General features: G+C 54.3%; 1 protein-coding gene across 1 annotated transcript; it reads right to left on the reverse strand.

The window, feature by feature from the left end:
- Window positions 1-5,624: 5,624 nt before the first annotated feature.
- On the reverse strand, window positions 5,625-7,383 carry Nkx2-2 (NK2 homeobox 2). The gene is made up of 2 exons (XM_059259631.1): window positions 7,125-7,383; window positions 5,625-6,187 (listed from the first exon to the last, which is right to left on the reverse strand). Exons 1-2 carry the CDS (start codon window positions 7,381-7,383, stop codon window positions 5,625-5,627), a joined length of 822 nt encoding a protein of 273 aa, XP_059115614.1.
- Between the last annotated feature and the right edge of the window lie 3,852 nt (window positions 7,384-11,235).

Here is an 11,235-nt window from a genome sequence, read left to right on the forward strand (position 1 = left end):
CCCCCCCTGGTGGCGAAACCACACTACTGCTCGGCTTGCGGTGTGAAGGCAAAAGCTCCGGTTCCATGCCTTTCCGGACTGTAAGATGCACCACAGCCTAATTAGATCTGAGAGATGAACAGGAGCTCCTGGAGGCGAAATTACTTGGTGGCCAAAAGGTGAAGGTCTCTTCTTTCTAGCACCTCCCGCTAAAGGGGTAAAGGATTAGACTGAAGTCAGAATCTCTCTGGACTCTCCAAAAACTTGGACACCGTCCATTATTTCACTCTTACAGAGCTACCTGCTTCGCGGTCATCTACAGTGGTCCGGGACAGCTCAGGATCGGGGGTCGGCGCCTGGGCGCAACAAGCGGGAATTCCCAGGAGCTCAGCACATTCCTGGCCCACTGGACCAGTTTGTTGAGGTTTGTGGGGTGGGGACTGAAGAGAGAGCGGAAATGGAGGGAAGGAAGGACTACAACCCAGAAAACGCAGGATGTGCAAATGGAGATGTCCCTTGAGGACGCTCACTTGCCAGGCCACCCAGACAAGTGAAGATAGAGCAGCTGCTCCTATGGTCACACTCTAACTCTAGTTCCGAGCCCGACTCCTCGTCGGCCTGCTTACTGGGCTTGGACCTGGGACTGAGCTTTGGTGGAAGGCAGCTGGGGGGTCTCCGGGAGTGGAACTGAGTCCGGCTGCGTTCCAGAGACAGAGGGACTCCGTGGGTCCCTTAGCTCCTCGTAGGAGAAAAGCGCTCGGACGCCTCCTAGCGGCGACGCGCGAAAATCCTAGCTTTTCCCACCCCACGTGGTTCGCTGAGCAGAGGAAAAAATCACTTGCAAGGCCTCTTTTCTGCACTTGCTCTGATGGCGGCGCTGAGACCTATTCGCCTCTTTTAATAACGATGCCCTGGGAGGGGAAAAAAAATAGAGGCTTTTAAAATCCAGACTCTGTGTGTGTGTGTGTGTGTGTGTGTGTGTCTCCGGGCGTTGGTGAAAGCAATAAAACTCAGATCGCTTCCTTGCGAGATAGCGGCAGCTATAATGCTCCGAGGGGATCAGGGTTTATTTGCAGATCCTGGATAAAAGATGATATATCGACGAGGTTTAGAGTGTCACTGCGCCTGGCCTCTCGGGAAGCCACAAGTACATATTTCCTGAAATACCACCCAACACAATATCTAATCCAATGCCACTTAAGCACTGGGAGGGAACGCCAGCATCCCACAAGTTTGCACCCAGCTTTTCAATTCGAGGTGGAGAGAACCCACCCCTCCCTGGTGGGGTCTAGGGCACCTCAACGCTCCTTCTCTGGCCCTTGTCTTCGGTCCAAGTGATCACTAACCGATGGGCCTTAATAAATACATTTGAGAAATGTCCTTATGCTCTGCAAATATTGGATTAGCTTTTCAATGACCAGGCTCTTGAAAAGGCTGGAGAAATCCACGCCAGGTCTCAACTAAGCCCAACAGTCAATAGGTAAGGAAAATAAGTTATTTCCCTGGTGGGAGCGGGGAATGTTAAGAAGGGGGTGCCTGCTCTGTGGAGTTATCTACCGTGATGGTGGTTCTAAGGGAAGAGGAGAGGGGAACAGAACTTTAAGTAACTTGACATTTTCATCACTTTAGTGGTGCTCATTCAAGTCCGGCTTTCTGCAGAGAAACACGTCTACCTTATATTTCCACAACCCTGTCTGAACTCTTTTTGATTAGAAAATATGCTGCTTATTTGGGTGATGTTTGTGGGGGTGGAACCAACTTAGACTGCTTAGGGAAGGCCGCCCTGGGTGTGTTCTTTCTAAGCACTGCTCTGTGCAGGAGACATTGAGAATTAAGGAGAGCGTCTCTTCAGGTGAAGACTGTGGAGTAAGTTTCTGAACAAGCTTTCCCTGGCACTAAGACACCAGAAGGCTATACCTCTGTAGTTCAACTAAGAAGACGCCCCTCAGCTGGCTTTGATAATCAAGTGATTCTGACTGATGCAAGGTGCCTGGGGACTGGCTGTGGTTGCAGTCTGGCTGGGCTGAGCAGCCCCCTGGCACCCTCAGCCTCTTGGGCCTTTCCAGAACTATGTGGGAGGCCCGTCTAACCCCCAGGCTGTGAGTGCAGGAACACAAGGGACTGGGTTTGCATATATCCGAAAGCCCAGAAGCCCTAGGATAGTCAGAAAATCCCTAGGCCCTGGGCACCCCAGGCCTGTCCAGTGGCTTCGGCATGGGGTACCGGCCAATGGAAGCCTTGCTGCTGTCATCTCAGATAGAGTGCACACCAGGGGCCCAAAGTGTGTGCGTGTGTGTGTGTGTGTGTGTGTGTGTGTGTGTGTGAGAGAGAGAGAGAGAGAGAGAGAGAGAGAGAGAGAGAGAGAGAGAGTGAGACTCTGTGTGTCACGGGGCCTAGGCGGGGCAAGCGCCCTCTGAAGCCATCAAAGACAGGGTGGCTTTTTTCCCCTCCTCCATCCTCCTCCCCAATAGATATAGCACGAATTTTTAATGCGTCTTCCTTTCACAGACAACAATACAGGGTTTGAAAGCCGGACACAATTTGGGTTTTGTGCGGGTCCCTCCTCGCGCTCCCTCGGCCCAGCTGGCCATATGGAATCCAGCATGGAGTCCGCAGATGACAAAGGGACCCAGTGACAGGCCCAACAAAACCCCAAGGAGACTTCTGCCTGACTCCGGGATTCACTGCCCGCGATAAGCGCGCTGAATGGTGCGGGTGGGGGGCTGGGGGGCGCTTCTCTCTCTTCCCCTCTCTGTCCTCTGCGATCCTTTCTCTGTCCCTTTTTAATATGCACGCCTCTAACATCTCCAGCTCCCAGCTTTCCCATTGTGCGGTTTTGTGCGGCCCTCTGTAGATTGGGCGAAGATAGACTGCCGAAGCGGACCCCGCGCGGGGTGCGCTCCCAGGGCGCTAGGGTTAGGGCCACACAGGGCTCCACAGGCGCTTTTATTGACTCCTTAGGGACCCGAGGACAGAAAGGGGCGGGTGCAAGACCCACCTCCCGGGACTAGTGAGTGCACATACTGAGAGCGCAGGCCTGTGGGCCTTAACCTGCCAGCCAGTGGGAACCTGCAAGAGTTTGGGCCTTCACACTTCCCTGAAGGTCGGGGAGGCTCTGATTGTTTGTAGCAGAAAGCCTGGGCCTGGAACACTCAACACTTATCCCTCCAGGGCTGCCCATTAGACCTCCTGACAACCCCAGAGGCCTGGGGCTTAAGAGAAGTTGCACTTGGGATAGTGAGTGGTTGATTCTAGGGCAGGTTGGGCATCTGCCTTTCATATTGCACAGCAAAGGATAGGCAGTGAATTCTCTGGCTTTTACAAACAGCAAAACAAAACCCCACAGTTTCCAAGCTTGTGCATAGAACAAAGGGAGACTTTTCAGCATTTAGGAAAACTGTCCCCTTCCCAGCGTTGAACCGGAGATAGGAAAGGACCTGTAGTGGCGCATTAGAAAGACTCTGGCGCCCTCAGTGATGGGGGTGTGTGTGCACAAGGCAGAATAAAGTGTAATCACGTCCCTGGGTGTGTAGTGCAGATTTGGTCACAAGGATAATCATGTTTGCTTTAGATATTGAATTAAATCTGATCACCAACTCGAGGGGGAGAGAAAAAAAAATCAACTGGGATGGCTCCTTTTACCCACCTCCTCCTTGCCCCCAGCCTTAATGCTGGAGCCCTGGAGGACCAAAGACACTATATCCAAATAGACTGACTTCCAATCTCGCGCATCTCAGCAATTGCTGGGTTCTGACTCACACAGGCAGCCGCGAGTGAGACAGAGTAGAAAGGTGTGTGCTCTGCCTGGCTCCCTACAAGACGCCCCTCCAGCATCAAGCAACTAGATGCAACCTACCAGAACCCTGGTGGTGAGAGTTCCACTCTACTCCAGCCTCTACTTTCTAACCATTCACCCAGAGCCACGACCAAGAAACCAGGAACTATGCGCGGTGAGACCCAGCTCCAGGGGATCCTGTCCCAGCCGAGAAGGATGAAAAAGATGGAGCATTAGTAATGAGAAGGCTGGGTTGCCTAGGATCGCCAGTGGCTCTCTTCCCTGGCTCCCGGGACTAAAGAATTTGGTGGAGGGACCAGGAACACCTGGTTGTGCGCCTCAAAATCCCCAGTCTTAGCTCTCCCAACCCTCTCCCCCCGCGCCCCGGGCCTTGGAGAGGTCAGCTAGGCCTCAACTTGGTACACAGACATTGAAAAAGAGGTGCAAAGTAAAGAGAAAGCCGTCAGACTCAACCTCAGATGCCCACCCCCTCTTTAGCAAGGGGTAAATCAAACGCAACGAAGTGGAAGCCATCCATGGAGTGTATTGGCTTCAACAGCTTTTCAGGCTGAAGGAGCCACTCGTAGATTTGGGCGAGTGAGGGGGGCTTGCTCTCCTTGTTTGGCGTTACCCAAAGTCACTTTTCTTCCCCCTATTGGGGATTCAGAGAGCGCACAGAAGCCCTCGAGCGCCAGGGCCAACAAGGACTATGGACCACCGGCTAGCAGGCTGAAGGCCAAGCTGTCCCTGTACTGCCTGCCGGGTCTGTCCGGAAGAGGCCTATCCCGGGCGCTCCTCCACCGGCTGGGTACCTGGGGCCCCTGGGCTGGAAGAAGAAACACTAGTACCAGCCCAGAATACAACCCGCCCAGACTCCAAGCTTAACGCTCCCCTCCCCTCCCTCCACCGGCAGGGAGACACAGTCAAACAAACCGGAGAACTGGGCTTGCTTTTTTTTTTTTTTAAACACAGGATTTTTATTAAAATTCTTATTTAAAAAAATTGAAAGCTTTCAGCGCCCGGCGCTCTTAGGGAACCACGCGAAACTTCTGAGTTCCAAGCTCCGGGGCTCAGGATCCGGAAAATGGGGCCGGGGGTGTCTCGCCTACACATGTTTTCCTTTTTCTCATAGTTGAAAAAATGTTTGCATTGAACAAATTAAAAACAAAAAGAAAATCAAAAAAAAAAAAAAACAAAAAACGGAGGCAACTCAAACATAACCCATCCAGAACAAACGACAAAGAGAGCGTTAGGCCTGGTGGGGACACAGGCCCATCCAGAAGGTCATTTGGCAACGATGATCACCAGCGATATTTACAACGAAGAGCGAAATCTGCCACCGGTTGTGGGAACGCATACATGGCCATAAATATTTAGCATTTTCTTATATAAAAAAAGAAATCCTCTATATTTTAAAGTGTTCTCCACTTGCTTAAGAAGGCTGACAATATCGCTACTCACACAAACATATTTTACAAAATTCACGAAAGCAGTGCGGGGATGGGGGCTGGTCCTTTCTCTTTTCAAGTGACGACGACGACGTTAACGTTGGGATAGTTTGGTCCCCTCAGGGAGAGGCAAAGAAGCGAAGCTGCGCAAACATTCTGTAAACACGACTTAAGAGTTCTGCCCTCTCCAAAGGTTCAGAGGAGAGAGGGATGGGGCAGAGTCAATAGATGGAATCTGCCACTCTGAGGAGGCACAGGCAACCTCCCGGTGCCTCCTCAACTGAGCCTAGCGTCGGCTCAACTCTATAATAATAATTATAATAATAATAATAATAACCGTGGTAAGGATCGAGTCCTCCTCGCCACCGCCGCCGCTGGGGTGGGGCCAGGGCCTCCGGCCTCGAGTCCTGGAGGGGCGGCGCTCACCAAGTCCACTGCTGGGCCTGGACCAGGGGGTGAGCTGTCGGGTACTGGGGGGTGCCGGCCGAGCTGTACTGGGCGTTGTACTGCATGTGCTGCAGCGACTGCGCGCTGTAGGCGGAAAAGGGGATGCCTGCCTGGAAGGTGGCGGCTGCCAGGTCCTGGGCTTTGAGCGCGTGGCACGGTTTGCCGTCCCTGACCAAGACCGGCACGGCCACACGGCGCGGCGAGGGCAAGGGTGTCACCTCCATACCTTTCTCGGCCCGGGCACGCTTCATCTTGTAGCGATGGTTCTGGAACCAGATCTTGACCTGCGTGGGCGTGAGGCGGATGAGGCTGGCCAGGTGCTCGCGCTCCGGCGCCGACAGGTACCGCTGTTGCCGGAAGCGCCGCTCCAGCTCGTAGGTCTGCGCTTTGGAGAACAGAACTCGGCGCTTCCGCTTCTTGCCTGCGTCCCCCCCGCCGCCCGGGGTCTCCTTGTCATTGTCCGGTGACTCGTCAGCCGAGGGCTCTGGGGACTTGGAGCTGGAGTCTTGGGGGGGAGCGCTGGCCGCCAGCCCGTGCACTGGGTGGGGTGGGAGGGGGAGAGAAGCGCATCAGGCGCCTGGAGGCCAAGTGCCACCTGGGCCACCCGGAGCCCCGGGGGATCTTCCGTGGGCCCGTGGCCCTGGACAGCCCAGACCCACTGCCTTCGCGGTAATCTCCGCCAGGCTCCGCGCCCGAGGAAGCCGTCGGGGTCCGCTAGGGTTCAGAGGAGAGTCTGCGCAGTGGGGGCTCAGGTTCAAGTTTCTAGGGGTTCGCACACTATGAGGAGAATTTAGCGCGGGGTAGAGTGTGGGCGATCATTGAGGGTTAAGGGCTCCGGCCCCCTTAAACCGTTTCCTCTCTGGAGAGACGTGGGCAGATTTTTAAGAGGAAAACCTCACAATCCCAGCATTGATGGTCTTGGCGGGGTAAAGCAGATTTGGGGGGCTTTCGCTTTTGGTTTCCGGCTTTCTGGACACACACACACACACACACACACACACACACACACACACACACTCGCCGCCGCGCGCACCACACAGTTTCTTTACAATCATGCAGGGGCAGGATGAGCTACTTAAACCCGAAGCCTCCTCCACCCTCCACCGCTAGCCGGACCCTGACCGCTGGCTAGCTCTAGGGAGCGGAGCCAAATCCTCTGGGCCGTCGGAGTCCAGGGGACTCCGGCCAGAGCCATCAGTCCGGTTGACATCTCTAACCAGCCTTTAGGAAGCATCTCTGTCCTGTGCTTTTAATTCCTCAGGTGGAAAAAAATATACATATAATGACATCAAGTATTCTGCGGGGACTGGGGAGAGGGATGTCTAGCGAGGAGGTAAACGTTTCAAAATCTAGGGATCCGGGGTGGTGACTTGGACCGTAAATGGCTTCTTCCCCTCCACTCCCAGCGTCCACCCAGGCTGCTGCCTCAGCCATGGAGGCATCCACAGCCCTTGCGGCCAAGTTTCGCTACTTACGGGAGTACTGGAGGCCCTCGGTGCTGGCCAGCCAGCGAGTGTAGGGGTTGTCGTTGCTGTCGTAGAAAGGGCTCTTAAGGGGCAGGCTCTGCACAGCGTCCAGGGCGCCCTGCCCCAGCGGCCCGGCCCTCTTGGCGGGCTCCGGCCCTTCGCTTTCCTCCTCCGGCCCTTCGGCCACAGAGCCTTCCTCATCGTTGGTGTCCGGAAGGTCCAAGATGTCCTTGACTGAAAACCCCGTCTTTGTGTTGGTCAGCGACATGGTTCCGGACCCCGCAATTTATGCCGCAAAGTTGTAGCTTCACTTGGTCAATTCGTGGTGCTCCCCAGGCCGGGCGGGCGGGGGAGGGGGTTAAGGGAAGGAATGGGGGGAGGGATGGGGGGATGGGTTTTAATTATTGGGATGATTATTATTTAAAATGAGAGGAGGACACTGTGGGAAAAGGGAAGAGGGAAAAATAATAAAGCCCACCCGGCGCCTCTCTCTTCTCAGAAAGCACGCGGAAATGCACGCAGTGACCGGCGGCCTGCGCGCCCAGCGTCGCGCGGCCTCAGTTTGTAACTCCAGGAGAGGTGCCAAGGCGCCGTCAGCTCGGGCTCCGGCGGCCGCTCCGCGCGCGGTGGCGGCTGGTGGCGAGGAAAAAATGGGCCATTGCCCGAGCGATCAGTCCATATAAGGCTGGGCTCCACTCACGAACCTGGGGAGGGGGGAGGGGGAGAAAGAGGGAGGGAGGAAGGGAAGGAGGGGGATCGAGGGAGCGAGAGAGGGGTGAAAAAAAAAGGGGGAAGAGACATTAAAAACGCAAAGGTTGGCCACGTGTGGGCGGGTCTTGGGAGTCAAGTGGATGAAGACAGTATTTGCAGATGTGAAATTGTGGGTTTTGGGGAGCTCTGCGCTCCCAGCCAACGGCCCTCTAGAGCAAGATGAGAGGTGTAACGTGTCAATTAATTGCAAAGATGGGGAGAGCTTTTTTCCTCTCTCAGTATTTACATACAAAGGGCCACCACGTCGCTCGCGAGTCCACACACTTGAAAGGGCCGTTTTAACAAATTGCATCTTAAGGCGGGGGTGGGTGGTGGGTGGTGGGGGGGGACGACGACGACGAGGACGCTGGGGTGAGAAGGAAAACAAAACAGAAAGGAACAGGAGGAGGGAAAAAAGAATCCTCTTTAACACTCACCGGTTCCTACCTCCCCACGCCCCGCGCGCACACCCACCCCCCCACACCAGCTAGCCAGAAAATTGGCGATTTGTGGCGCCTTTGGAAAAGGGGGAGGGGTGAAGGCTGAGCCGCTGGAATCTCTCCTTCCCATCGCTGGTGGTTCCCTAAACAAGATCCGGTTCAAATGGCAAGAGCCCAACTTCTGTAAGCCTCCTAGGTCAATATTTTGGTTGAAGCTTAAGGATGAGTACTAGAAATGACAAGTCAAGTAATTGATTCTAGTTAACCGCGAAAGAGCTGGAAACCCAGGAGAGGAAAAGGCTTGGACCTGCCAGAGCTACCACTAGAGAACCCACCCCCCTCCAAAGGCCCTTTATTTGCTAAAGACTCATTTATCGCCCCCCCTCCCCGCCCCCAATTTCCTTGCAGTAGAGGAGGACTCGCGGTTCACAGTCTGCTCTGCGGGCAGTCCAGGGAAGGGAGGGGCGGGAACCTGCCGCTCTGTCTGTGGGGCCGGGTTCGGACCTGCGCCCCAGAGCCATTGGCCTCGGCTTATTTCCAGGCTTATTCCACCGTGTGGAGAGGAGAGCTGAGACCCTCGGTCCCTTCCTACCTTTTATAATCCTGGCCTCTCTGGCCCGCTACTACTCCAGCCTTCAGCTAAAGGTGGAGAGGCCGAAGTGTGTGTGTGTGTGTGTGTGTGTGTGTGTGTGTGTGCCTCCAATCCGGGTGAAGACCCAGAAAGCCACCAAGAGGAGGTTGAAGGGCTAGTGGTTGTTGCTGCGTTTTCTCTTGAGTTTCCTTCTGCCTCGCAAATCCTTTAGTTAGTGTGAACTTTCCAACAACCTCTTTCAAACCTGGAAACTGAACTTCCCTGACTCGGGAAGGAAAATGCTGTATCTCACACACCCTTCATCCAATTTAAGTTTAGGAGATGTGGGGCTGGGAAGGAAGTTTGCTACCTACTGTTTGTACACCTCACCTAGCTTCAGGAGTGGACTTAGCCTCAAGGTGTGTGTGTGGGGGGGGGGGGGCAGAGAAGACCAGCTTGGGCCTTTTCTTTCCAACTGTCCCTGTTTGGAATGCCTTAGCCCAGGGGAAGCGGAGTGCTCCGGAGCTGAATCCTCCTAGCGCACAGCTGCTTGGGCCACGGCGGCCCCCCTACCACCCCCCGGTTTCCAGAGCCCTGTGACAGCGCTTCTCTCCGAGCTGCTCAGCGGCTTTCTGCAGCTCTTGCTGCCTCGCCCCCAGTATGTGACGTGGGTGACAATGGCCCAGGTTGGAGCGAGCCCCACGTCGGCGCGTCCTGGGTGGTCGGACCCGGGCAAACACAAATACAAACCGATTGCTAAGCTGCGGACAATGAGCGAAATGTAGACAAATGTCCCGCTCCCGTTGGAAGCCTTTGTCCAGGCCCGGTTTTTGCATTTATTTCAGTGGCGAAATAATACATGATTGACGCTCTCTTTCAATGTGTCCTAACTGTTTGGAATAAATCTAAGGTTGTCCCTAGTTGTCATGGCATTCAACCCTTTTCAATGGACCTATCTCTTCATTCATTTCTGAATCCGTCCACAATATTAAGGAAACCCCTTCATGTCGACGGTCCCCATTCCTCTTTCTCCAAGTTTTTCTTTTCTCCTTTCTTCCTCTTTTTTTCCTCGGCAAGAATTAGTATCTGGTTTGAAACGTGTTCCTCAAACTTACTACTCTCTGTGTCTTTTCCCCGCCCCCTCTTCTCCTTTTTCCAGCGTCTTTCTCAGCTTTCCTGCCTGTTGCCTCTCCCTCCCTCCCTTCAGACTGGGGCTCACTGCCTGGCTGCGTGGGAGGAGAAAAGTCAGCTTTCCAGAAGTGGGGAAGAACCCACTTTGGATCCAGGGGCAGGGTGGGCTTGCTACACTCTTGTTACTCAGTGGCTAAACAAATATCGGGAGAAATAGTTTCTCAGCTCAAGCATTTCAGAAAAAAAGTCCTCTCCCTTTGTTCCTGCTCTTCCTTGTCTGTCTTAGAGAAGGGGACTTCCTTGGAGACCAGGGAGCCTCTGCAGGAGTGGGATGTGGGGCTAGAGCCCAGCTTGGGTGGACCAAGCTAATTCTCGGCCCCTGGTAGAAAAGGGATCCTTTATTGTTGCCAATCTCAGTGCCACCTTTAAGTCTTTGGTGTGGATGTTCTGGGAGTCCCCTAGAGCCTGCCTATTCCCTTGGCTTAGAACTACATAGTTCTCTATAGTTCCCAACTTTGCTCTCCCTTTCGCTAGGTGTAGTGGGCCTTTCTTCTCGGAAGTAATCAGTGGCTAATGACTATGTCCCCTTCCCTGCAAAGTGCACCAGAGAACTGTTTGCTTTTCTAAGGGAATCCTGGGAATTAATGGTGGGGAGGGAGTGCTGGCCTGGGTGCTTTGAGACAGACACCCCTCAGCCCCAGTTCACTGAGACAGCTCAAGTTCCCAAAGGCTGTGGCTGCCAGTAGGTTCACCAAGACCTGCTCTTGGGTCTCAACTAAAGGGAATCACAAGGCAGCGCAGCCTTTTCTGGAGTATCTGAGGGCTTATCCTTCCCCTGCCCACTCAGGCAGCCACCTGGCTTTCCCCCAGCTCCGCTCTCACCCTTTGAACCGGTTTTTGCAGGTCTGAGGGCACCCAACAGCTAGACCAGGAAGGCCAGAGAAGCTCAGGCCTTGCCTTTAGCTGTGACTTACTACAGCAAGACCTGCATTACTGTCTTCTTCTAGGGGACCCTGGGAGTACTGTTTCTCACCCCTTCGTGGCCCTGGGGTTTCCTCGTCTGCTTCCAAAGCGCTAACATTTGCAATTGAAAAGGCGAAGGAAGCCCGCTGGGATGCTCATAATTGAAGGGGAGAAACTGGGCTTGTTAGAAGAAGATCATAAAATACAAGTCCCCCAGGAATAGCTGGCGGACTTGGGGAGGCCCATACTGGCGCAGCTGGAGGCC

Source organism: Peromyscus eremicus, chromosome 4 (genome assembly GCF_949786415.1).
Source record: "Peromyscus eremicus chromosome 4, PerEre_H2_v1, whole genome shotgun sequence".
NCBI classification, from domain to species: Eukaryota; Metazoa; Chordata; class Mammalia; order Rodentia; family Cricetidae; genus Peromyscus; species Peromyscus eremicus.